Source organism: Balaenoptera ricei, chromosome 20 (genome assembly GCF_028023285.1).
Source record: "Balaenoptera ricei isolate mBalRic1 chromosome 20, mBalRic1.hap2, whole genome shotgun sequence".
Taxonomy (NCBI): Eukaryota; Metazoa; Chordata; class Mammalia; order Artiodactyla; family Balaenopteridae; genus Balaenoptera; species Balaenoptera ricei.
The window spans coordinates 63,276,599-63,303,071 of NC_082658.1; the positions used below are offsets into that span (position 1 = coordinate 63,276,599).

A 26,473-nucleotide genomic window follows, 5' to 3' on the forward strand; every position below is an offset into this window, starting at 1 on the left:
CCACTGATCACTGGGCCGCACGTTTGGGCTATATCATCTCCTAACCCTTAGGGTCCTTATGGTCTCAGCTGTTCCTACTTGCCTCCTCTCCCAGCTTCTGCTCCCTTCAGGTCCCGGGATGACATGGGAGGACAGCTCCATGTCTTTGGGGATCTGTTGTGACAGCAGGAGCTACAAACTGGGTCTCCCTGTGTGTCTGGGTGTCAGTCTCACCTGCCTGACCCCTGTCCCCTGGACAGCTGTCCCCTCCCCGGAGGTCACGTGGGTGTGGCTGGGCAGCAAGGGCTTCTTTCCTGTACCTGCAGTAAGGTCCCCAGAGCCCTCCACTCCCCTCCCCTCCATTACAACCCTCTCCCCCAGAGCCTGGCCCCTCTCCCAGCAGAATCTGGTCAGAATCCACGGGCTGCAGAATTCCAAAACAATCGTTGTATCTTTATTGACTTTTTTTTTTTTCTGAATGCAATGACTGTTTTTTTTACTCTTAAGGAAAATAAACATCTTTTAGAAACAGCTCGATACACACAATCTTCAGTGTGAAGCAATATACTAATAAGAACACTAGTCGTCTTAACATTTACAGTCTTCATATATATTATATATATGTATATGTATACATATATATACACTATATAACGAGGCCGGATATAATACACACGTTCACCGTTTTACAGTTATATGTACAGGAAGTTGCTAGGGCGGCCCCGGGCTGGGGCTGCGTCAGGCCTATCGAAGCGTGGACAGAGCTGAGGACACGGACGGACAGGCGGACGAACTCGCGGGCACTGGCCCGGGCGGTGGTGGCTGCTTGGGGAGGGAGGCAGCGCCGGAGCCCCCTTCCCGGCAAGGGCCCCGTGCTGAGGGGCACACGACGCACGGCGGCGACACACGGGAGAAGCGAGCATGTTCCCAACATATATACATTCTATGTGACATATATATAGAGGGGCACACAGGTGTGGACATGGATCTAGCGCTGTCTCCGCTCCCGTGCGAGTGGCGCTGCGGCCCCCGGAGACGGTGGTCGTGCAGAGGGTCGGTCATGCGTCTGCCGGGGGTGCGCTCTGGTCGCGACTTTTACTTTTGCGCTCCCAGGCTGGGCTCCGGGGACGGGGCGGACTGGAAGGGGGACGAGCAGAAGCCAGCGGGGGCCAGTCCGGCCCACGCCCAGTGAGCCCGCATCCCCTGAGCACGGGCCCCAGGCCCCCGGCCCTCCCGACCCGCCAAGGCTGGGAGGGAAGGGCGCACAGCCTCCGGCCCCTCCTGCGCCGGACAGGCTTCGGCTCCCCCCGCCCCCAGCCGCGTTCCAGGAGAGACGTCCTGGAGGGGAGCCGGCCTCGGCCTCTTCGGACCCCACCCCACTCGCAGGGTGCCCAGCTGCGTGCCACTACCGACCACGTGGAATGTGTGCCAGGTCGTCCTGAAACTTCCAGGGGAGAAGCGTGTCCCCAGGCTAAAGGCCTCCCACCCACGCCGGAGCCTGGGTGTTCCAAGGAGTCTGGCCGCTCCGCGGGCTCCCCCTCTCCAAGCCTGGCCGGGGGATGGGGGCGAGAAGGCCCTGTGCCGTCCGGTTCCGGGAGCAGACGGATCCGGAACCTGTTTTCTTCCCGACCCGGGACCACTAGCTTCCGCCCGAGGAGGCCAGATCCAAGATCCGGGGTCCGGATCAAGGATCGGCTCTGGACCCGCGCCGGAAGCAGCGCAAAGGCCCGGGGGCTGCGCTGGCGGCTTCTCTCCTCGGCGGCGGCGGCGGCGGCGGGCGGCGGGCGGCGGGCGGCGGGCGGGATCCGGCGGCTCCTCCGGCCGGGGGTGGATTACAATGGCAGCATCTGCGAGGAAGAGACGCGCAGCGCGTTGCTGACTGCGGGGCACCTGCCGAGCGGTCAACTCCTCCAGACCCGCCCCTCAGCCCCGACCCCGCCCGCGCCTCCAGAGCGAGGCCCCACCTGCGGCTTTGCCTGTAGGCCGGTCCCCGTGCCCCGCCCCGCCCTGGGCTGGCCCCGCCTCCCGCACGTGCGGGGGTATATAAGTGGCCCGGGGCCTGTGCGTGCCGACCCGCCCCCGCCTGGTCCGCCCGGAGCCGGCAGCCCTGCGCCGGGGGCTCCTCTCCAGCCTGGGCCCCTCCAGGGGAGGCTCGCGGTCACCCACCTTATGTTTGGGGCATTTCAAAGAAAAGTTCTCTTCGATGAATATGCAACCTGTGAGCAAGAGAAGTTCGTGCGGTCAGAACGGCGTCTTGTCCGGCCGGGAGGGGGGCCCACCGCCCCGGACGCCCTCAGCTGCAGGGTTTTTTTTCAAAGAGTAAGTCAGCCTCTGCTTGAAATCCGACCCAATCCGAACTCCGTCAGCCCTCCAGCCCCGCTGTCCTATCTGTCCTTTACTCTCCTTTCCCCTCCCCCTGGAACCCCCTTTTATCATGGGGAAGCCTCTCCCCCTCGCCCTCCCCTGCTGTGCTTTGCTGGGCCACACTGGTCACTCCCTCCTGGTGGTCCGGTCCCAGCCCCTAGGTAGGTCTTGACACCCAGGGGGTGCTCAGTGAACGTGTGTTGACCAACTGGGACTGGGCCGTGTGGCCACAGGTCTGGATTCCAGCCCCAGCCACTTCTCTGAGCCTTGGTCCTCACATCTGTAAAATGGGCGTCCCGCCCACTGCTCCTGTGTGTCTGCTGTGGGCTTGTTCCCGTGGGGGCCTAGCCGGGCAGGCTGACCTGAGCACTGGGGCAGAGAGAGGAGGGGATGGAGGTCCCGGGTCTGAGTGAATCTTAGCAGGTACTGGAGTGCCCATGGCACTGTCCGCCCTGGGGGAGCAGAGAATGGCCGAGCAGGCCCCACTGCCCTGCCTGCTGCCACCTAGGGAGGCCCTGGCTTTTCCCCCTGGAGTCCCCTTGCGTCACCCCCTGGACCTCTTCTGGGCTCATCCCCCTCCCTCCCCTGCCTGTGGGCCGCTGTTCTGAAGAAACCCCAGACCCACAAGAAGCCAAGCCAGTCCTCGTAGCACTGGGGGTGGCTCTGCCGCGGCACCGGGACAGTGGCAGCTAGAGGCAGCGCAGGTGGGGAGCAGGGCTGGGTAGCCTCCAGAGCCGGGGTCTCAGACCTGGAAACTGCCGTAGGCCTGAGGCGGCTCATGTTTTCCCCCTCCCTACGCTCAAGTAAGCCCGAAGCCGTCCTGGGTCATACTCGGCAGAGCACTGGCCTGAACCCTGGCCCGCTGCACCCACGGGGCCCCTGCCCCGCGGGCCCTACAGTCAAGGGCTTGGGGCTCCGGAAGCAAAGAGTGGGGGGGTGGCACTTCCAGAGGCATCATGCTCAGCCGCCCCCAGTAGCCACTCTGGACGTGGGGAGGGAGGGCCAGTCACCCACCCCCGGCCCCTCTCCTGGTGTCTGCACTTGGGGAGCCAGGGCCCAGCTGACAAAGCGGCCCGGGGCCTGGTGCTCGCTTTACTAGCTCCAACGTGGGCTGCCTAACAGAGGGCGCAGGGTCAGTGGGCCTGGGCAGCTCTGTTGCCCCGCGGTCTGAGGGCCCGGCCCAGACCCCTGGAGAGCCCCACGGAGAACCGCACTTCCAGACCAGGGTCAGGCCGGTGCAAGGTGCTGACCAGGGGCTGGGTGCCTGCCGGGAGCTCCTGCCTGCCCAGCTCACTCCCTGGCTTCCCCCCGCCCCGCCCCTGCTGCCTGGAGCCGGGTCCCCCTCCCCTCTGGCTGCTAGGCTCACTAGTTCTGCCCCCTTCTCTGGCCACTGGACCCCCTCCATGCCCCTCCCCCACACCGCCCCCTCCGGGCTCTGCCAAACCCTCCACCCCTTAGGCAGATGCCTCAAGTTCAACCCCAAAGGGAGCTGCACGTGTGGGGATTAACCACCCCCCCCACCCAGCCTTGCGCAGCCCCTCTGTGAAGGAGAGAGGGGGCTGCCCAGCTGGGCCTGCTGGAGTGGGGAGACCATGCAGAGCAGAGAGGAGCTGGCCCAGCTGGGGCCCCAGCTCGTCTGGGTCCACCAGCCTCAGCTGAGCTGCTGGCTGACCACGGCCACCTGGGTGAGCTCAGCCTGGCATGCGGCAGGGCCCACCGGCCCCCACGCACCCTCCTGAGACATGCTGGAGTCTGGGCCTGGAAGGTCCGGTGGCTAATACACTAGCGGCACAGCCTGCCCTGCCTCGGGCCTGCTCGCTGGCCTGGGGACGCTGGCCGCCTCCCTCTCCCCCCTCCTCCCAGCATGGCCCTGCTTCCTGTGCTTGCAAAGCCTCTGAGGCACAGGCTCCATCTGCACCCACAGCCCCTCTCCCCGGAATTCAGGGCTCCGTCACAGCTCTGCTCAGGCCGGCATCTCATCTGCCTCCTGCGGCCCTACAGAGAGCCCTCCTATATGGGGAGTCCCTCAAAGACATCACTGGAAACAGTTTGTATCGCTCCAAGCCTGGTATATATGTCTCACCACAAGCCAGCTCCTGCCCACCTCCCTTGACCTCTTGAGGACTGGCTCCAATGTCACCTCCTCCTAGAAGCCCTCCTGGATTCCCTCCCAACTCAGGATGGATCTCTCCCTCAGCACACAGTCTCTCTTTGTCTGGTCTCCATAACTTTAGGCAAGGATCAAGGTTTTCCTGTCTGTCCCACTGAGACATGAGCCCCCCAGGAGGCTGGGAAGCTGCAACACCGGAGGGGACAGCGCACAGGACGTGAAGCCGGCCAGACAGTGAGTCGCCCCCCGGCCCTGTTCCTGCAGCGCTGTGGCCACGGGTAAGGCAGCCTCTCTGTGAAGGTGCCGCTGGGGACAGTGCGAGGCCTGGCGTGGGGCCGGCAGAGCGCAGGCGCGAACCTAATCACTGCGGGAGGAGAGCTGCAGCCTGCGGCACCTGTTCCTGGAGGTCAGGCCCTGGGTCTGGTGAAGTGGCGGAGTCCACGTTAAAATCCGGTTCCCACGGCCCTCAGGGCAGGGTGTGGAGCCAGAGCAGCCCCCTGTCCTGCTCCAGCGGGCTCCCTCCCTGAGGCGCTAGCGCCTCAGCCCTCGCCAAGGAACCGTCACTGCTCAGTCCCGTGTGTGCTCCTGGGGGCGGCTCGGTGCGGGCTGATGCCAGGAGCTGGCTGGCATTCAGGTGGGAAGAGGGGTCCCCGGGCGGTGGGAGCAGGGAGGGTCCTGCCGGGAGATGCCTCTGCCCTGTCGTCGTGCGACAGGGTCGCGATAACCTCCCCCTCTTCCAGCGCAGCAGGGGGCGGGGGACAGGGATCGCGGGGGCTGCCCCCCAAATCGGACCGGGGCTGCCCCCCAAATCGGACCGGGGCTATCCTTTCCGGGCCGTGCTTGTGATCTCACTCCCTGCTCCAAACAGCTGCAGAAAAGACATGACTCTAACCTCCGCTTCACAGGTGGGGGACCGAGTGCAGAGACATCGGTGGACTCACCCAGTCCACACCTGAAGCATGCCACCAGGATCGGGGGCTCCGGGCTCTCTGGCCCAGGCCGTCAGTGTGCCACCTGCCTGGTGATGGTAGGTGCTCGATAAATGCCCTCGGGTCAAGTGAGCGAGGGAGTGGAGAGAACGGGGCAGGTGCAGGAGGGCCTGGTCCTGACTCCAGGGCCCACCGTCCCGCTTAAACCTTCCACCGCTGTGCCGTGGAGCCAGGGGGAGTCTGTCTTGAACTTCCTCTCCTTCCGTCTCACTCAGTTTTTGTTACTGAACTATCTTTTCTCCTTTTTCTCCAAGCCAGTGAACTCCTATTCAGCCTTTTTCCAAGGCCCAGCTCAGTAGCCCTGCTCTTGGAGGCCTGAGACCCTCCCCAGCTGTAGGCACCCCTCGGCAATGGCAGCTCACATGCAGCTTTCCACTTTGTAGTTTGTGCTTCTGGACACTCCTCCAGCAGGTGGCTGGGGACTGATGTGTCTCCTTGTCACCAGCACTGCCCAGCACAGGGCCCAGCCCAGAGACACGAGAAGGTAAAGAATTGCTGGGGCAGGAGAAGAGGGAAGCCAGTGGGTCAAGTGGGGCCAGTTCAAGGAGCTGTGCCTGCGTCCCCCGACCTTCAGTCCCCTCGGGCTGGCTCTTACCCGCATCGCTGGCACACGGGTAATGGTAGGTGTGGATGCATCCTTTGTGGCAGCACCCGATGGTGGCCCCGGCTTCTTGGCAGCTGGAACAAGTCTGGCGAGGAGAGAGGGAAGACAGGTGAGTCTGCAGCCGAGGGGCCCGGCCCCCACCCCTTCCTCCCAGGGGGCCCTGGAAAGGCAGCTGGAGGGAGGCTCAGAACGGACGTCCACAGGGTTGGCTCTGTGGCAGCCGCCGGCCTGGCACCTTGGGTGGGCGGAGCTCTTGGGGCGGGAAAACAACCATCCTGTGGGTAAGCCTCGGCATCCCGCAGGCCCGGGCGAGCCCTGGCTCAGCCAGCGTGCACCGCGTGACCTCAGCCAAGCAACTCAGCTCTTCCAGCCTCTTCCGTACAGTGGGGACAGCGCCTGCCTTATGGGACAGTCGTGAAGATTAAATGAGCAACTCCGTGTGCCCAGTGGATGCCCACGCACAGGGCCAGTCACCGCCCGGCTGTGCCCTCGCCTGCCAGCTCCTCCCCACAGCCTCCGGGTGGGCAGCTTTCATGGACGCCACTTCACTCCAGGTGAAGGTGATAAATATAGTTTCCTACCCTTTCTGGGGGCGCAGAACAAGCACTGGACCCAGAGTCGGATGCCTCTACTCTCGGAGAGGCCGTTCACCCCCTGCCCAGGACCCAGGAGGAGGAAACAGCCGGCGTCTGAACGCGGGGTTCATGTAAACCCTAGGCCGGCCGGCACGGCAGCTTGCCCACTCAGCCTCTCAAAAGCCAAAACCGTGGTCTGAGCCTGGGGGCTACCCCAGGTTGGGCCCAGCTGCCTGCAGGGGGACGTGCCAGGACAGGATGGCCATGCCATGAAGCCCCTTGGAAGCAAAACCTGAGGCCTGGGGAGGGGCAGGCTGGTCCCCACATCCCGCAGACCCCCTGTGCAGCGGGGGAGTGAGGTTCGGGAGGGGGAGGGGAGGGGAGGGGAGGGGTGCAGTCCCCCGCCCAGAGGCTAAGCCACTGAAACCAGTAACTGCAGTTCGTGACACACCAGGCACATGTGGAGGCCGCCTCCTCAGAACACCCCGATGGCGTCAGCATGACTTTATTTTATACAGGTGAAGGATAAGAGCTCAGAAAAGCCGAGTAACTTGCCCGAGGGCACACAGCTCAAGAGAAGCTGGATGGGCTTTGAGCTCAGCAACCCAGCTGGGGCACAAGCTGGCGGTCATGGTGCCTCACTGCTCGGGGTGGGGGGCAGGGATGGGCTCCTTCCCACGCCGGGGACTGATGGGGACCCCACCCCCAGCAGGTGGGAGGCCAGGGATGAGTCTTCTCCCACCCTTCCTGGGCCTAGCCTGAGAAACGCCTGGGAATGCTCCTTCTGGAGCCGAGCTGGGGTGGGAGCTACAGAATGGGGGCTGGGGGTCGGTCTGGAACATTCATTGCCTCTGGATGGCAGTTTCCTTCTGGTCAGCACTGAGCCTCCTAGGGCTCTGGGGCAAAGGTGTGATGGGGCAGGAGTGGCCCCCACACTGGGCCCAAGTGTCCCACCCACAGTGGCCCTTGATGGCTAAACAGCGACAGTGGGCTCCTCTGGTGACGGCCTCACGTCACCCCGCCTGCACCGAAGCCCCCAAACCCTTGAGACAGGCATTTTAGATGTGGAGAAACGGAGGTACGGAGAGGCCTCGGGCCCTTCCGACCCCAGCACCCACGTTCTGAGGTGTTCCCCTGGGTGGGTGATGGGGGGCCTGGGAGTTTGTGGGGAGAGGTAGCCTCTGGGCAGACTAGGAAACTGAGGTCCCTGGAGGTGGGCACAGCACGGCTCAGGGCAGGCAGGTGCGTAGGGGCCCCCAGGAAGGGACACGGAAGGAAGAGGGGAGCCCCCGAGGGCCTGCGCAGAAGTTCTGTTCGTGCAGAGAGCAGGGTGCTGATGGGGGTGAAGGCAGGGGTCCGGCCGTCCCCGCAGCCCCACCCTGCTGACGCGCTTCGGCGCCCCGAGGCTCCCGGAGGACGGTGACTTGCTGGGGTCACGGAATTGGCTCTTGGGGCAGAGCTGGGATTGGAACCGGGGTCTGCCTGACTCCAAGGCTGCACGCTACCACCGAGCTCCGAGGCAGAAAGGGCCTCGGCGGGCGGGTGGGCGGCCCACGGAGGTCTGGGCTGGTCAGTGGGTAGGGGCTGCACCATGAGCTGGGAAGCCCCAGACCCCGCCCGTCTTTTCCGGGTGGCCTCCAGGTGCGGGCGCTGCTTTAACGAGCCCCTCTGAGGCTGGCCAGGCTGCCAGCCCCCGCCTGGCCTGGGGCCACCTCTCTGGCAGGGCGGCCGGTGACCACCCCTGTTCTGACCTTCCCAGGGATGCTCCCAGGGTGGGAGGCCGCTGGACCATTTTTGGAGGATGGCACAGCGGGCAGAGATGGGGCGACCGGGCCAATTTCCAGCTCCGTTATGTAACAGCCGCGTGACGCCAGGAAACCACAAGGCCACTTGGACCCCCGGCTTCCTCCACAGGCCAATAGGAGGTTGGTGCAGTGAGGTGAGACCAAAGCGCCTGGAACAGGTGACCTGGTAAAGAGGGGGTTGGCCCCCTGCGCTCGGACAAGGTGCAGAAGCAGTGCAGGCCGGCAGAGCGGGCCGGGGACACTTTCGGGAGGCCGCAGGTGGCCGCCAGCTGGCCTGGTGATCTGAGCGTTTGGTATTATCTTTTAATGGCGGGAGACACCTGAACCTATTTCAGAGCCGCTGGGAAGGAGGCAGATGATGAGGGAGAGAAGCAGACACACAGGAGGGAGGGGAGGAGACCGGAGGCGGTAAGGGTGAGGGCTCCAGGTCTTGGGGCTGCTGTCAGGCTGGAGGACCCGGCATGGAGAGGGTCAGGCGCCGGAAACAGGGAGGTGTGGGCAGCCCAGTGGCACCCCCCCAGCCCAGCACAGGGCTGCTCCTCGTGGCGGGGGGGGGGGGTACCCAGAGGGAACAGGTGGGACGGGCACAGGGCGGTGGGCAGGAGCACGGGCCGCAGGAGAGAGTGCTGAGTCCCACCCCACCCCTGGGCAGCAGGGAGTGAGGGGATTGGGGGGTCCCCGCGGTGATCGGAGTAATGGTCACACTGCTGAGACAACATGCTAGTGTCATCCGGCTGGCCGCCGCTGTCACTGGCCCCAGGAGATAGTCACGGAGCACGTGGACGGGCCAGGCACGGCTGTAATAACTTTATGGGTGTGAACACACATAATCCTCAGGGCCCCTCCACAGGGGACTATCATGCCCACTTTAGAGATAAGAAAACGGAGGCACAGAGAGGTTAGGTTATATTCTTGGAGACACACAGCGAGGGGCAGCGCTGGGACCTAAACCAAGCCCTCGGCGACTGCAGTTCCTCAGGGACGTTTTGGGGCCTCGCAGGAGAGGTTCCTGGACCGCCCTGCCCCGAAGGGCTCACGATCCAGCCAGCTGTTGCTGGAAAGGCTCTTCCCCCGCAGGCCCCGCTGCACCTCAGAGGCCACGGAGGCAGCCCCCGGATGTGCAGTTCTGGGGCCTGAGCATCTCAGCGGATGAGGTGAGCAGGGGTGCTGGGGGGCTTGGGTGGGGTGTGCTGCAGCCGGAAGCGGCCGAGGGCGTGTGTGGCGGGTGCGGGGCCGAGCAGGCAGTAAGGGCCACAGTGGGAGGTCTGGGGCGGGGGTGGGCGGGTGCGTCCTGCCTCAGCCTGGAGAATGCCTCCGCGCTCCGGCTGAGCTCCCCACGTATTCACTTGTGATTGTGGTATGTTTGGGCCAGACTGTAGCATTAGAGAAATGGCCTGCCTGCCTGCACAACCCGAGGTCCCCACCCGGCTGGGCTGGCCTCTTACCATGTCCACGGCCACCTTCATGGCCTCCTGCAGCCCAAAGAGCTTCCCGGCCACCAGGTAGACCCCGCCCGTCCACACGGCACAGGCCTCGTGCACCCAGTGCTCCTGCGTGTCCCCGCCAGGCTCTGCCGGCGGCTCCTTGCTGCACTCGTGCTTGCGGCTCCTGTCAGCTGGGGCTGTCTCTTCACCACCTTCCCCCCGACCGTCACAGCAGTAGCAACTCTGCAGCCGCCGGGACAGGCCCCGGGCGCTGGTGCGCAGGGAGCCCTGCTTGGCCGGATCGGCTGGGCCGTCAGGCCTGGGGGGCTTCCCGGTGGTGGTGGTGGCGGCGGCGGCGGCGGCAGCTGGGCACTCGAGGCCTTTGAGTGTCCTCTCAAGAGGCAGCGAGGCCTCCTCGCAGGTGCCCTCTGGCCGCACCTTCTCCTTGAGTTTTGGCTTCTTTTTGGGGAGGCAGTGTCCGGGGTAGTAGGGCCCACAGAGGTCCCCGAGGTCCTTGAAGTTGGCCGGGTTTTGGCAGAGGCAGCAAACAAGGCAAGAGGTACTCAGGGCCTTGGAGACCACGGGCCCCAGATGCATGGTGGAGGAGAGGGGCAGGGAGGGCCGAGGCTGCAGGATGGAGCCTCCAGGGAGCGTGGCTAGGGAGGCCCCGGCCGCGTCCAAGGAGAAGGAGCAAGAGGATGAAGAGGAGGAGGAAGGCTTCCTGTGGGGCTTGGGCTCCTCTCCGGGGGAGTTGACAACAGTGCATACAGTGGTGAACGCATCCCGCTTCTCCACCCGCACGAAGGGCGAGAAGGCGGGGGTGCGGCTGTCTGCTCGCAGCCGCTTGCAGGAGGAAATGTATTTGAGGCGGATTTCAGGCTCTGCGGGATCCAGGGGCAGCACCTGCTGCTGCCGCCGCCGCTTGGCACGCCCCTTACAGGGTGAGGTGGTGGCGTTCTTGGCCCGGCCCCGCGTCAGGCGCTTCCGCTTGGAATAGCTGCTGTAGTTGGCGTGGCCAGGCTGCTTCTGTGCCCTCACCTGGGGCTGGCAGGGCCGGCCCTCAGGGGGCTGGGAGGCCAGCCCCAGCTCCTCCGTCTTTGGCTTCTTGCCGCCTCCGCCAGAGCTGTCCTCGCTGCCCCCCTGCATGCTGCTGGCCGTCAGGAGCAGAGCTGGGCCGAGATGAGGCCTCTTCTCCAGGGAGCCTTTGGGGAGTCCGAGGGCTCCAACCCTGCCTTTCCGGCTTCTCTTCTTAGGTGCCAGGGCAGTGCCCCCAGGCAGTAGGCCCTCTGGGGACGTGAAGGCCTCAGTTTTGAAACCGTCGGTCGAGGACAGTTTCTTACTGTTCACGAGTTTGCCTTTTAAGGATCTGTTGGTTGGATTTCTGCATAACGGATCAGCCCCCAAAGCTGCTGGGAACTTCTGCCCAGTGCTCACGTTTAAGAGACCTTCTTCTGCCCGCAGCGGGCTGCCCCCTGCGCTCTTGAGCCCACGGTCCTTCTCAGGGAGGGATGGGCTCACAGGATTCCCGGGAAGGGCCCCTGGTGCTCTGCACGCGAACTTTTTCAGGCTGGGTGAGGTGATCTTCTGCACGATGGCCTCCAGCTTCAGGCCCCGGCCTTTCCGGGGGGGCAGCACCTTGGTCTTCATGGCCCCCTGGACGGACGCCCGTGAGGCCAGCTTCAGGCTGGCGTCAGGGGTCTCCGGGGGCGGCGGCTTTGCCGTGGGCTCACTGTTGCCCTTGGTGGGCTTGGCCTTCTTGGGAGACGTCATCCTCTTGAAGAGGGTGGGAGAGCCCTCGGCCCCCTCCTCCTTCGTGTCCCCGCCGGTGCTGCCGCTGCGTAAGACCAGGTTGCGCTTCTTGGTGGGGACAGGTGCCATGAAGGCCGACTTCCTCTTGAGGGCGTGGAGGGGCCGATCGGAGAGCTTGCCGCCTGCACCAGGCTTGGGGACCCTCGCCCGTTGGCCCGCCCTGCCCTCCTTCTGGGGGCTACCGGCGACCTTGAACGTGGCGGGCAGGTGGTTGTTGGCGAGGAGCTTCTTGGTGGCGCGGCAGTTGGGGAGCCGGCTCTCCGAGGCCCGCCGCCGCTTGCAGTGGAAGGCCTCCTGGGTCCTGGTGCGGGACCGGAGGATCATGGAGCGCTGGTCTTTGCCTGGTGCATCCGGCGAGTCTGTCTCCTTGGTCTTGGAGCCCATGGGGCTACTGTCGGAGGCCACGGGCAGGGCGGCCGGGTTGCTGGGGCTGGATGCGGCCTTGGGGGAGGGCTTCCCCACCCGCTTGCCCGACTTGAAGGCAGCTCGCTGCTTGCCTCCCAGCTTGTCTGGGGGGGCAGGGGTGGTGGGCAGGCCCGGGGGTCCGGGCGTGCGGGGCTCACTCAGGGCCGTGAAGGAGCGGGTGCACATCCTGGGGAGCCCTTCCGAGGTCCCCCTGCCTGGGGCCCCCGCCCCTTCCATCTGTCCCTGGGGGGGCCCCGTGCACGACTCAGGGAGCAGCAGGTCTTTGGGCAGCGCCGGGGCCCTGCACGGGGAGTCCTCGGCCTCGGGCAGCCCCCGGTGCACCCGCCGGCTCCGTAAGCTTTTGCCGCGAGGCACAGGCTCCTTCTTGGCGATGGGCGCCTCGGGCACAGCGGGCTTGTTCGGCTTCTGGGTCAGGGAGGCTTCCGGTGCCAGGGCGGTGGGATCCCCCGGAGCCAGCGCCCCCTCGGGCCCCTCCTCCCCTGGCTTCATGTGGGAGAGGGAGGACTCGAACCAGCTCTGGACCTTGGACTCGGTGCCCACGGTGGGGCCCAGCAGGATGACGGCCTCGCCAGAGAGGGCGCATGGGGAGCCCCAGCCGGCCTTGGGGTCCAGCACCGCCTCCACCTCCTCCTTGCCACACAGCAGCGGGGCCTTGGGCGACAGTGGCTCCTGCACGCCCGGCCTCTGCTCGGGGCTGCCCAGGAGCTCGCACAGAGACGAGTACTCCTCCGCCTCCAAGTCCTCCTTCCTGCCGGCGGGCGGCAGCAGCGGGAGGTCCCCGAAGTCGGCGGCGGAGCAGCAGTGCCGGCTGTCCTCCAGCCACCGGTCGGCCTTGCCCACCTCGGGACACTGCAGCAGCCCGCCCGCCGCCGCCTCCACCCCGCCCGCCGCCGCCTGCACCCCGCCCGCCGCCTCCTGCTGCTGGGAGTCCCGGGGCACCACGGCCTTCTCCCCCGAGGGCTGCTCCTCCTGGAAGCCCAGGCAGGCCGAAGAAGCCTCGTGGGCGTCCTCCTGGCCGACGCTGTCGGCGGCCTTCCCGCCCTGCTCCAGACCCTTGGCGAGCTCGCTGGGGTGCAGCCCCCACCGGGGACAGGCGTCCCCCAGGTTCTCCTCGGGCCAGGCGAAGGGGTTGGCGCCGTCCGCCGAGCTGGCGGTGGTCGTGTCTGGGAAGCAGTCGAAAGCTGCCGTGGCGGGGTCCGAGGCGGCGGCCCCCAGGGTGGGCTTGGCGCCAAAGGAGAGGGGACCAGTTGTCTTCTTGGGGTCAGGGGTGGCGAAGCCCACGGAGGGATCTTCGAACAGCCCCGGGCCAAAGTCCTTGGTGCCGCTGCCCTTTTCCAGCTGCAGGGCCTCGGGCAGGGCCTCCTGCTCCCCCGGCCGTGGCCACGCACCCTTGGCCACGGGGTCCAAGCAGGCGCTGTGGTTCTCCAGCGAGAAGGGTGGCTTGCTGGTGTCCTTGGCCAGGCCGGGCGCCTCGGCCCAGACCTTGTCGGCCTTCTCGCCGATGGCCTCCTGCAGCCCCAGGATCTCGGAGGCCAGGTCCTCCTGCGCCAGGGCGCTCAGCAGCAGACGCGGGCAGTCCCGCTCGCTGGCCACGAGCTTGGAGAAGCTGTCCAGCGGCAGGCCGCCGTGCAGGCTCTGGAAGGAGTCGTCGGACTTGGTAGACATGTCGTCGGGTGAAGTCACGGAGCAGGTGGACACGGACTCGGGCTTGGCCTTGGAGCCGCCGTGGACCCTGGCGGGGCTGCCGCGGGCCTGGCTGCAGTAGAGGAAGCCGCGCTCCAGCGGGTCCTCGGAGCCGCTCAGGTAGTCGGCCTCGGGCGGCTCGGCGTGCGTGGACTGGGGTGTGCTGCTCAGCGGCTCCGACAGCGGCGTGCCTGCCGGCTCGGCTGAGTAGCCACTGCCCTCGGGGCTGCAGTGCTGGCTTTTGTGCTGCTCTGGGGTCCGGGCCGCCAGGCTCTTGACGCCCTTCTTCTGGGGCACGGCCGCCTTGGAGAGCAGCAGCTGCTGCACGGTGTTGGAGATGTTCTCCACCTGCGAGGTCAGCGCCGTGAGGCTGTGCAGGCTGAGGTCCGACAGCAGGCTCTCGGGAAGCTTGTCCTTCTGCAGGGCCTTGCAGTTGGCGGCCTGGGCGTCCACGGAGCCGGCGGCGTCCGTCGGGGAGGGGTTGAGCAGGGGCATGAAGTGGCTGTGGTCCGCGAGACCGGCGGGGAAGGCTCCAGGGCCGAGCGGCTGCTGGCTGTAGGGAAAGTTCTCCAGGTTGGGCATCAGCGGCGACGGGGTGGAGCTGTAGGAAGGGGAGCGGCCCACGGAGCGAGCGGGCGAGTGGCTGGAGCCGGGGCTGAAGGTCTGGTAGTATTGCTCCGGGGTCCTGACGGCCGCGTCCGGCTGGCAGTAGCCTGGGCCTTGCTGCCCGTAGTGTTGGTACTTGGTGAGGTTTTGGTAGTGGAGGGCTTCCTGGGCGTGGTGGCGGCTCTGGAGGGCTTGCTGCTGCTGCTTCTGTGGCTCGTAGCTGAGGCGCCCAGGCTGGTAGGCGTGAAGGCTTGGGACCCGCTGGCCCGGGGCCAGGCCGGCGTTGGCGGTCAGCGGCCTGTCGTGGGGCTGGGTGGACGGGGCCGTGCAGCTCTTGTAGGAGTGGGCCCCCTGCCCGCCGCCCTGGCCGGGGGAGGAGTAGGTGGAGGAGACGGGGAAGGACTGGGAGTGCTGGGGGAAGTGGCTGCCCGGGGGGAAGGGCAGGGGCGAGGCGAGGTCGTTCTGGGGCTTCTGCCTTTGGAGCTTGGGGTACGCCAGGGGCTGCGGGGGCTGCGGCAGCTGCTGCTGGACGTGGAGGGTGTGAGTCCGAAAGGGCAGCTGGGCGCCCTGCTCTGGGTACTGCCGGGCGGGGGGCGCTGCTGTCTTTTTCATCAGGTTCTCGTCATATTTGCCCACCGCCCCTGGCAGGGGCTGCGGCTGCGGGGGTGGCGGCTGCGGTGCCCCCCAGGCCTGCAGGCCCTCCTCCCCCGAGTAGCGGCCGGGGTAGGGGCTGCCGTCCTGGACGGCGTAGCCCGCGAAGGACGGCCTCCCCTGCGGGGCCTGCGGAGAGGACAGGCCTTTGCTGGCGCGCGCCGCGGCGGGCGTGCCGGTGCCGCCCTCGTAGCTGGGGAAGGGCTGCGGGCCGTAATAGTCCTTGGTCAGCAGACGCTGCCGGTCGCAGCTCAGCCCAGCCTGACTCGGCTGCCGGTAATTCTCCAGGCGAGATGTCTCCTGTGAGGTCTGCTGGTAGGTCTGCTGTTTGCCATGGAAACCACACCTTTCTCGAAAAGACTGCATGACTCGGGCTGGTTATCTGTGAAAAGAGAAAGGGCGAGAGGGAGGGCGGGGCGGGGAGGGGCAGAGGGAGAGCGATTCAGACGAGCCATTTCCTCTCCCTCGGAGAGCCAGCCCCCCTCCCTGCCCTGCCCGCTCCCGCAGCCTCCCCACCAGCTGTGCACATATTGACAACTTCTGTGTCAGGGACGTGTGCTCTGTAATTCCCGCTCCGACAGGGATGGGTACAGGGAGGCCACCGAGGAGGGAGGTGCGACCCGGCTGCCCGGCGCCAGGTCACTGGGGAGCTGCCCCCCCCCCCGGCCGGCTCCCCCCTCCCTCCCCCACAGCCCTTCCCTGCCATTTCAAAATCATTTAGCAGGGCAATTCCCGCTCCCCTGGTCCCCTGGGGCTGCTGGATCCCGTAAGCTAGCCCCAGCGCAGCAGTGTTCAGGCGTGACCCAGCGTGCGGGGGGCTGGGGACAGCTTGCCCCTGCCCCAGAAGCCACTCACCAAGGCCTGGCGCGCGCGCACGCGCACACACACACGCACACACACACGCGCACACGCGCACACGCACGCACACGCGCACACGCGCACACACGCGCACGCGCACACACACGCACACACACGCGCACACGCACACACACGCGCACACGCACACGCACACGCACACGCGCACACACACGCACACACGCGCACACACACGCACACACGCACACACCTCCTCCATCACTGCCATGCCATCTGGAATCTGTCTGTTCCTTCCAGCAGACGCTGATTAGGGGCTGCCGAGCCACTGTAGGCATAAAATGTCCCCTCCTCGACTCCCAGGAACGCAGGACGGCGGCACCTGCCTCCTATTTTTGATACCGTAGGTGCATAAACAGATTACGTGGCCCAGAGAGAGGCAGTGCATGCTGATGGGGGACGGGGCTGCAGTCCCTCCACGTGAGAGGCAGCCCTGGGCCTCCTGCGTGGGCGGGGCCTGCACGGGGTCAGGGCCAGGCCGAGAGCCCATCTGTTTATGATTTTAGGGGCCGGCGCGCACAGGGTCCGACCTGCCCCAAAGCAGGATCGGGGGTCAGGAAATGACCCTGGAGTGGGGGTGGGGGGGCCTTCAGGGCAGAACAACTGGATTCACGTAACAGGCCGGCTGCAGCGTCCGGGCTAATGGTCCCCCTGCCCCTCCCCCTCCCGCCCCCCCCCCCCACAAGACCCTCGGAGGAGGGAGGAAGGAGCAAGGATGCCCCAGGCTCAGGAGTCCTCACGGCGAGGGCTGGCGGCAGCCTGCGTCCCCGGGCACGAGGTTTACACACACCACGCTCGCCTGCAGAGCCCAGGCCCCCAGGAGGGCACAGGGGACCTCGCAGTGCCCGTTCCCAACCCCAAAGAGGAAGGGGTGGCTCGCCATGGGCTACGAGCCTCCAGGGCTCTGGGGGGGGCACAGAACAGGGGGGGCAGGCACACGTGGAGGGAGACAGGGGCTCCCCCGAGAGGTGCAGCTCACCCCTTCTTCACCCAGATCCCACCTCCATGCCCTCCTCATGCGGTGGCCGGGGGGTGGAGCGGGGTGCTGACCAGGGAGGGGTCAAGCCTGGGGCAGCCAGGCGACCCCAGGAGCCCCGTCAGCACAGCCCAGGCCAACCTCCCTGCCCTTGGCAGTCAGCTGCCCGGACTCAGGGACTTGAAGCCCATGACCCTGGAGAGGGCTCGGCCCCTGCCCACAGGGCGGGTCACAGCCCCATGGCCATGGCCTCTCCCTGGCTCATCAAAGGTGCCCCGACACGGAGGAGCCCCCCTTCTGACCCACTTTAGTCCATCCTGGCAGCTGGAATCAAACACGACAGGAGGTGCCTGCTGTGACCCAGCCTTGGTTCTGGGGCGGCTCCCCGCCAGGTGGGCAGCCCTGCACCTCCCCCATGGGGCTCCCGGGGGAGGGGCCGGGAGGGCTCCTCCTGCCCTCGGGCAGCGCACACGGGCACTCCCTGCGGCCCAGGCCTGAGCTGGCAGGTGGAGGCCTCTGCTCAGGGTGTCCCCTGCGGGCAGGCGGGGTCAGCCGCGGTCCCCGCGCTCTGCTCTGCCCTCCCTGGCCTCGCTGATGAGCCCGGAATTCGCAAACCGAGGCCCACTCTGAAGGCTGCGCGTCGTATATCTGCACAAATTACATTTCGGCTTTTATTAGTCCCAGATCGCTCTCATTTCCCGCTGAGTATCTTGTGGATATCGTTAACATTTCTACAGCTTTTTTTTTTTTAATATTTTTTCGCATTCTCTGAAAATGCATTACCAGAAACATTATTTAAAAAGAGTGCTCTGACCAGCGTCCCCTTCCCTGTTTAATCAGTCCAGCTGCTGCATCTTTTAATTTCGCCGAGCCGTATTACAGCAGGTTTTCCAATACACAGGAGCAGCTGGACGTGGTGAAAGCATCTATCTCTAAGAAACGACAGTTGAATTAAAATACGAGAAGCCCAGCGGCTGGTGGAGAAGGCACGCAAAAATGCCACCCCAGCACCACCTCTGACCCCAGGCACAGGGAGGGGAGGGGTGCAGGAACAAAGGCCACCTCTCAGAGCCACCAGGTCCCAGGCCCCGCCAGCTCTGCCAGGAGAAAATGGGGCTCGGCCTCTTTAAGAGCTGCCTCAGGCCTGCCACGGGCTCTGTTGTTATTAATTATTATGATTATGATTAGTTTTCAAGAGCACTAGAAAAGGACAGGCGGGAGAGAGGCAGGCTGAGAGCTGGGGTGGGCGGCATCAGGAGGGGGGTGGAAAGAGGTACCCTTGGCAGAGAGATGGTGACCTCTGAACCCGGGAGGAGAGGTGGCGGCAGAGGGGTGCAGGCTGGGGGTCTGGCCTCTGTTCTGCTAGAGGGAGAAGGGGTGGGGGGCAGGGGAGGGCACCCAGTAACATACCTTCACGGGACTCCTGGGCCAGACCAGCCTCCCCCTCCCGCTTCTCCCAGACACTTGGTCAAGGCCACATCTCAAGTTCTAGCCAGACTGGGAGGGAAGGAAGAAGGAAGAAGAGAAAAGAAGGAAGGGAGGAGGAAGTCAGTCCTGAGCTCCAGATCCGCCAGTGCTTCCCTGCTGACTCCTGCGAGCTGGCCTGTCCAGGCCCCTGGTCCAGGGAGAAACACGGCGCAAAGCTGGGCCAGGCCGCAGGGCCCACCCCGTGCCCCAGGACTCCTCTAGCTCAGCGACGGGTCTCCCTGCTCCCCTGGCCGTGAAAGGGGGCGTGACGAGCCCCACAGACACCCTCAGGCCCCAGACGCGAGGCCATCAGCCCCCGAAGGCCTTCGGCAGCAGGTGAACCAGGGCTCAGCCGTGTTCTCAGGCAAAGAGCACGGCTCTGCGGTCCCCGCACAGGCACCGCGGGACCCGTTGGGGTGGGGGGCGGGGGCAGCCCTGCCCGCGGTGCCTGCCCACCCCGCGTCTGCACACTCACTGCTTTGACTGTTCTGCCCTTTTACAGAGAAAGGGGAGGCTCAGAGGGGCCAGGACCCGCGTGTGAGCCACCCACGGGGCAGTTCCTCGTGATGGGTGCCGCAGCCGCGTGGACGGCCCTCACCAAGAATTCCCGCTTTAGAGGAAGGCCCCTTGGAGCACGGTAAGGAAAGGGGGGTGCCCAGGTCCCCTCTGCAACCTGCGTGGCCCCAGAAGCCGGGTCGGGCCCCACCCAACTGTAGGGAATCTACTCGGGGGCACTGCTGTCCCCTGGGCAGCCTCAGAGAGAACTCACTGGGCCCACAGCCTCTCTAGCCCCCAGGGCCAGGCCCCCGGTCAGGGAAATGGGCCCAGCGTGGGCCGGAGCCGCTGTAGCTCCCGCAGGGACCGGGGAGGGAGGGGGTGAGAAGGAAGCTTCGGTTCCCCAGCGGGGGCCCTGGGGCCCGCTGGCTCCATCCCACTCACTCACCCAAGGTTCTTTTATGACCTGGTTTTCTGATTTGCAGCTGCAGGGAAAAAACTTTAAAACCCAACCCACTCAAGGCCTGGGAACAAGTAAGGAGGGGAAAGTTACCTGGGTCAGGAGGCCGGGGATGGGGGTGTCCTGGGAGGAATGGAATGGTGGGACCACCTTGCGCCTCCCCATGTGCTGTGCGTGATGAATACTAAATAGGACACCTTGATGAAAATGATCAATCATTAGTCAGGCTTACTGCTATTCTGTGGGGTCTATTTTGCATCCCAAGGGCCTGGCCTAAATGGGGGGAAGGGGTGTTTCCAAGGACTCCCCAAGACAAGACAGCCCAGGGCCCCCAGGCCTCTGGGACAGGTAGGGTCCTTGGGCCAGGCACCGGGAGAGGTCAGCTTGGGGCAGAGGGGGCCCATCCCGGGCATAAGGAATCCCAGAGAACAAGGCAGCCCCCAACCCAAAGTACGGCCTCTCAAGACCACCCTCTGTGGGCAGCAACCATCCTCGTTCACAGGCACCCACGGGAGAACCCCACAAGGGTCCAGCACACCACTCTCTGCAGGGCTGGAGGTCCTGAATATTCAGACAAGTTACGGGCTGAGAGGGGGAGAAGCAGTTAGACAGCCGGGCTCCTCAGCTGAGGCTGGGGACCCCGGGGCAGGGGGAGGTCTCGGGGCTCTTTGGAGGATGCTTGAATGGGGGGCAGAGGCTTCTGGCCTCTCCAGTTGTCTGGAAAGCCTTCCCTCGAAGCCCACCAACGCTGCCTCTTCCAAGGACCCAGCGGCGGAGACAGCCGAGACCTACTAAGCCCCCAGAACAAGAGCCTCCCCTCAGGGTCAACCCACCAGGAGGACGCGCTGCCCCGCCGCGGGCATCGCCGCCGTCCTGGGCACCCTCCGGGCGCCGCCTGCAGAACTCTCAGCCCGGCCGCCTCACCCCTGCCCCGCAGTGCAGTTTCTGGGATGTAAGGGTCGGCTGAGCCGGAGGGGCCCACGGTCCAGGGGGTGAGGGCAGATGGCTAGCCAGCCCCTCCCCGCCGTGAGGTGTGGCGCAGCAAGGATTCAGCGCAGCTGAGCTGTTGGCATTCGCGAGCCCTCCGGGGGAGGCTGTCGGGCCGGCGGGGGCCCACCCTGCTATCGGCTCTACACCCGTCAGTCGCTTGTGGACAGTGGTTGCTTTTACACCATTTTATCCACCACTCCCCAACTCTGTCAAATGAGGAAAAGAAAACGGGGGTGGTGCTGGATGCAGACAGCTAAGAGGGCTGGGATCAGTGGCCCACAGTTTCAAGGTGAAGGAGCTGGTCCAGGGGCTGGCATGGGGGGCTCCTCCACGCCCCGCTGGTCTTGCAGGTGACTGCACACTGCAGATGACAGAGGATCTGTTTGCTGGCTTTCAGGGGAGGCAAAGAAGGCAAGGAGAGAGCCTAACCTCTCACCCCAGCCTTGTCCTTGACACCCCATGTGCCCCACCCACCATGACTTCCCGGGAAAGAGGATGTACCAAGGTGCCAAGCTGGTGGTCGGTGTGGCACCTCCCTGAGCCTCAGGGCCTTTACACTGCCTTTTCCTCCACTGGGAACACCATTCTCAGGTATCACGTGGCTCCCTGGGCTCCAAGCCTTTGCTCACGTCACCTTCTCGGGTGGCCGACCCTAACCACTGTTTGAAACGCACACTCCACGCGCCCCCCCCCCGGCCCGCCCACTTCTCCAAGGTAACAAGTCATGTGGCTGGCTGGCTTTATTACTGCCTCTCCTCTTTAGAAAGTAAGTTCCACAAGAGCAGGGATTTTGCCTGTTTTGTTCGCAGCCATATCCCCAAGTCCCTGAACAATAACTGTCTGTTGAATGTATATTGTTTAAAATGTCACATGGGGGACTTCCCTGGTGGTGCAGTGGTTAAGAATCCGCCTGCCAATGCAGGGGACACGGGTTCGAGCCCTTGTCCGGGAAGATCCCACATGCCGCGGAGCAGCTAAGCCTGTGCACCACAACTACTGAGCCTGTGCTCTAGAGCCCGTGAGCCACAACTACTGAAGCCCGCGTGCCTAGAGCCCCTGCTCTGCAACAAGAGAAGCCACCGCAGTGAGAAGCCTGTGCGCCGCAACTAGAGAAAGCCCGCGCACAGCAGCGAAGACCCAATGCAGCCAAAAATAAATAAATTAAAATGTCACATGGGACTTCCCTGGTGGTCTAGTGGTTAAGACTCCATGCTTCCACTGCAAGGGGCACAGGTTCGATCTGTGGTCGGGGAACTAAGATCCTCCATGCTGCGTGGTGCAGCCAATAAATAAATAAATAAAATCCAAAGTCTACTTGTTGAAAAATAAATAAATAAAATGTCACATTATGAAAATATCCAGAACAAGGTCGAGTGGAGGTACAGAGCACATTTGGGTGGGGGTGAGGGGCTTGTAGCTACAGCTCCTCCTCATTCACTTGACAAAGAAGATCTCCCTCGGGCCTGGCAGTAACGCACCCGTGAATGGTGAGGAAGGAGGTAAACTGCTCCGGCTGATTGCTGCCGGTGGGAAGGAGGGCCCAGCGTGCCAGAGCCTCGGAGTGTTTTATAGAAAGAGGAATCTCTCATTTTAAAAAATGTTATCTGGGCAGAAGAGCTAAATAGACATTTCTCCAAAGAAGACATACAGATGGCCAATAGGCACATGAAAAGATGCTCAACATCACTAATTATTAGAGAAATGCAAATCAAAACTACAACAAGGTACCACCTCACACCAGTCAGAAAGGCCATCACTAAAAAGTCTACAAATAACAAATGATGGAGAGGGTGTGGAGAAAAGGGAACCCTCCTGCACTGTTGGTGGGAATGTAAGTTGGTGCAGCCACTATGGCGAACAGTATGGAGGTTCCTCAAAAAACTAAAAATAGTTTAGCAAGCCCCCTCCTGGGCATATGATCCAGCAAGCCCACTCCTGGGCATATATCCGGACAAAACTATAATTCGAAAAGACACATGCGCCACTATGTTCACAGCAGCACTATTCGCAATAGCCAAGACATGGAAACAACGTAAATGTCCATAGACGGATGAATGGATAAAGAACATGCGGTACATATATACAAAGGAATACTACTCAGCCATAAAGAATGAAATAATGCCATTTGCAGCAACATGGATGGACCTAGAGATTATCATACTAAGCAAGAAAGAGAAAGACAAACACCATACGATATCACTTATACGTGGAATCTAAAATATGACACAAATGAACATGTCTACAAAACAGAAACAGACTCACAGACACAGAGAACAGACTTGTGGTTGCCAAAGGGTAAGTGCGGATGGGGGAGGGATGGATTGGGAGTTTGGGATTAGCAGATGCAAACTAGTATATACATAGGATGGATAAACAAGGTCCTACTGTATGGCACAGGGAGCTATATTCAATATCCTTGATAAACCATAAAGAAAAAGAATATGAAAAATATATATAGGTATAACCGAATCACTTTGCTGTACAACAAAAATTAATACAACATTGTAAATCAACTAGACTTCAATAAAATTTTTTTAAAAATTTTATCAACCAAGTAAAAACTTTAACACCCCGGAGATCAAGAGAACTGGTCTGCGGGCTGTATTTGCTCACAAGCTCCTGGTGTCAAATGCAGATGGCACTTGGCCCGAGTGAGGCAGGGCCTTGCTGGGCACCTGGGGGATGCCTGGTGTGAAGGAGTGACAGCAGAAGCACCGCCCCCCGAACTCTCCCTGGCCTCTGGGAGAAGCCCTGAGGCCAGCAAGAACCAGTTAAGCTCTGGATGGAACCAAAGGGGAAGCACTGGGGGCCTGCAGGAGGGCGGCACTGGGCGGCGGTGGTCCCTTGGGGCCAGAGCGATGGGGGCTGCAAAGGCTGGGCGGCGGGAGGCCCGAGGCCCACAGAGGCGCTCATAGCCTCCTTGAGAGCTCCGCCCCACCTTCCACGTTGCTGGGTCCCTGGTGGCCCTCATCAGTGGTAATTACGTAATTAATGGTCTAATGAGCCGGTTCACCTGTGCATCCCTCACTGGAAAGCAGCCTGATGAGGGCAGGGGCTTCATCTGTTGGGACCTAGGCTCTAAGCCTAGAAACTGCCCCAAGTAGCTGCCTATTAAATGCTGCCTGGATGGGTGGATGGATGAACAGATGGGTCAGGGTGTGTTACCTGACCCTCAACACAGCCCTGACGACTGATGACAGGCCTGGAGGCCAGGACACGTGCAACAGCCAACCAGGAAGGGAAGATGGAGCTTATGCTCTGCCCTCCACAGCCCCCTGGGTCACAGCCCTCTGTGCCCGAGCCCACTCGCTTGTCAAGCCCATCTCTACTTAGCCTACAGCCTGCGCAGGGGCCAAGCTGGGCGCTGAGGATACACAGGAAAATGCAATGGCTCCTGCCCTCCTGAGGCAGACACAGGCGAGGCTCTGGGGGCGGGGAGAGGAGGTGGCCAGGGCAGCCTGGAAGGAGGGGGCCGCCCCATGGGAGGAGCGGCCTGAGTGAGGGTGGGGGCGGGAGGACTGAGCAGGTGGGGTGGCTGCAGTTACCGCCCCTCCTCCACCTCAGGTGGCCTGCCTGCTGCAGCCAATGGTCAAATGCCCGCTGTCCTCATGGTACCAATCCCTGGCAATCCTGCAAAGTCACCCCCATTTGTCAGCTGCCTGCATCACTGCTCCCGGGGAAGGGCCACTCTCCCCCACTCTGGGAGGCCCACTGGTCTGTGGCCAGAGCTGGAGTGGGGTCTCCGACTTGTTTCTGACAGGGGCGCCTGCATCCCCCTCTATCGCCCGGCCAACAGGGCCAGCTGCCAAGAGCAGTGAGCCGCCAGAAGCCACTTTCTGCAGAGCATTCTGGAGGTCAAACCTCCCCCCTCGTTTTGCAGAGCCTTACTGGAAGCCCAGAGAGAGGCAGTGACTTGTCCAGGAGGCCCAGCAGGGCTGAGATCCCTCTACAGCTCTGTGCCCCAGAATGGCCCCTCTGTCCACCAGAAGATGAACTCTGAGCTGGAGGCCAAAAGTGGGGGCCCAGATCCTCCTCCTGGACACCCAGTTTCCCAGGGGTCAGAGAACGCCCCCCTTCCTCAGCCCGGGCGGAAGCCTCCCCCCTCCCTTCTCTGCCTCCTGACACCCCCTCCCTCTCTGCAGCATGCTGACAGCCCCTCCCAGCCCCGCTCCACCTGGGGGAGCTGGGGAATCGGCGCCCCCTCCCGCCCCCAGCCCCCAGGGGAGGAAGCGGCCTGTCAGGCCGCCACGGCGTGTCAAATCCTCTTGCTGCCTAATTGTGAGACGGCGGCGTTTAAAGAAACGCTTTTCTGGCCGCCTGCCACACCGCAAACTGCTTGGTATAATTTTATTATTAAGGAGAGAGAAAAAGAGGGAGGGGGGTTAGAAGAGAGAGAGAGGAAAGGAGCGAGAGAAGGAAATTGCTTAGTCCGAGTCAGCTGGTGGAGTATTCTCAACGCGAAAGCGGGCCGGCTTTCCAGTTGGCAAGCTGACTCCGTTAATTGCGCATTCAGCCTCTACTTAGGGTAATTGAAACGAAGCGGGGCCCGGGTCTGACAGTTAGGGTCTGCGCCTCGGCCGTTAACCCTTCCGCCCCCGCCCCCGCGGCTCCCACGCAGCCCGGGAGCGCGGGCGGCCGGCGTGTGCCCCAGCGCCGGCAGGGTTAACGCGCCTCGGGAGCCGGGCGCCGGCCGAGCGGGGGATGGGGACAAGGACGGGGAGCCGCGCGGGGTGTGCGGGGGCGTCTGCGGCCTCGCCGCCCCCCTGCAACAGATGTTTCAGGCGTGTAAGACAAAGGCAGAGCGCCTGCCGCTGCCGGGAGAAAATCCGCAGGACTCCCTCAGGGGCAGGTAAAATTTCACCTTCTATTTGTGTTCCCCCCGCCCGCCCCCGCCCGGTTTCCCGGCCTCTGCGCCAATCCGGAAAGCGCCACCAAAGACGCCGCGCCGCCGCCTCCGCCGCCCAACCCGCTGACCCCAGCAAGGTCGCGGCGACCTCGGGCTCCGCCAGACGCGCGCGGGCCCCTCCTGGGGCGCCCCCGGCCGCGGTCCCGCGATCGGAGGCGCCGGGAGCAAGGAAGGGGCGCTCTTCCCGCCACGAGGCGGAGGCGAGGTGGACGCCGCGCGCCTCCCTTCTGCCCGCGCTGGGACCCCGGGGGCTGCGCCCCTTCAGCCCCCATCATTCATCTCCCTGATTCCCGCTGTAGCCGCCCTCGGAAGTCAGCCGAGTGAAGCAGCTGTTCCTTGCACACTCCACTTGACCAAAGATGATGATAAATGAGGCCCGGGCCGCGTCGGGGACGCGGCGGCCGCCGCGAGGGGCGCGCAGGGCGGGGCGTACGGCCCGCACCCCCTCCCCGCGCTCTGGGAAGGGCGAGGACGCGAAGGACAGACGGCGACGTGCAAAATCAAAGGCCCGCACTCCCCTCCCGCCGCCCCGCGCTGCCCCGGCGCCGGCGGAGAGAAGCCGGGCGGAGAGGTGCGCCCCGAGCACCGCGGCCCAGGCGGAGACCCCCTCCTCACGGTGGCGCCGCCGCCCGGCCACCCCTCCGCACCCCGGCCCCCGGTGCCTCGGTCCCCACCGCGCCCTCGCCCCCACCCCCGCGCCTCAAACCTATTAACGCTCGTAAATAATGAATAATGGAGCGAAGCTTCCCTCGGCAGCGCGAGGCTGCGGGCGGGGCCGCCGCCGCCAGCTGCGCCCGGTCCCGGGGAGGGGGCGCCCCGGCCGGGCGCGGGGGCTCGGGCGCGCGGCCCCGCACACGTGCAGCCGCGGCGCGCAGGCGGGCACCCCGCCCGCCGAGAAGGGGGAATCCCGCTCTGCCCTCCCCAACGCCACCTCCCCTGGAGTCCTCTGGCACCGAACGAGGCGAGAGAGCGCGCGCGAGCTTCCCAGCCAGAGACGGTTATTTTTAACCTGCTCCCCTTTCCATCCCAGCCTCTCGGGTTTGCGCGCCCGCCTCCCCCCCCCGCCCCCCCCCCCCCAGCAGCCGAGGACGCGGGCTCCTCACCTCGCTCAGCGGCTCCGGACTCCGAGCGCCTCCCCCAGCCCGCGGCCCCCGCCCCTGCGCGGGCATCGCGCGGCGGAATCTCAGCCTGGAAAGGACCGATTAGCAGCCGCGTGCCTTTCTGCGAAATATTGGAACCGGCTGGGCTGGGGGCGGGGAGCCCGGCGCGCTCGTCCCCTCG

General features: G+C 64.2%; 1 protein-coding gene across 8 annotated transcripts in view; it reads right to left on the minus strand.

The window, feature by feature from the left end:
• Positions 1–1,745: 1,745 nt before the first annotated feature.
• RAI1 (retinoic acid induced 1) overlaps positions 1,746–26,473 on the minus strand; it is a 105,941-nt gene continuing 81,213 nt past the window's right edge. For 3 of the 8 annotated variants that reach the window (XM_059907358.1, XM_059907354.1, XM_059907355.1), the window contains 2 exons: positions 9,872–15,407; positions 3,802–6,131 (listed from right to left, as the gene is read on the minus strand). In XM_059907358.1, coding sequence (XP_059763341.1) covers positions 5,712–6,131; positions 9,872–15,391 — 5,940 coding nt within the window. In that variant the 5' untranslated portion in view covers positions 15,392–15,407 and the 3' untranslated portion in view covers positions 3,802–5,711. Of the gene's footprint in view, positions 1,827–2,145; positions 2,196–3,801; positions 6,132–9,871; positions 15,408–16,091; positions 16,541–18,284; positions 18,372–19,389; positions 24,335–25,898; positions 25,960–26,473 lie in introns of those variants that run through there. The other 5 variants (XM_059907359.1, XM_059907361.1, XM_059907360.1 and 2 more) reach the window with 5 other exon arrangements.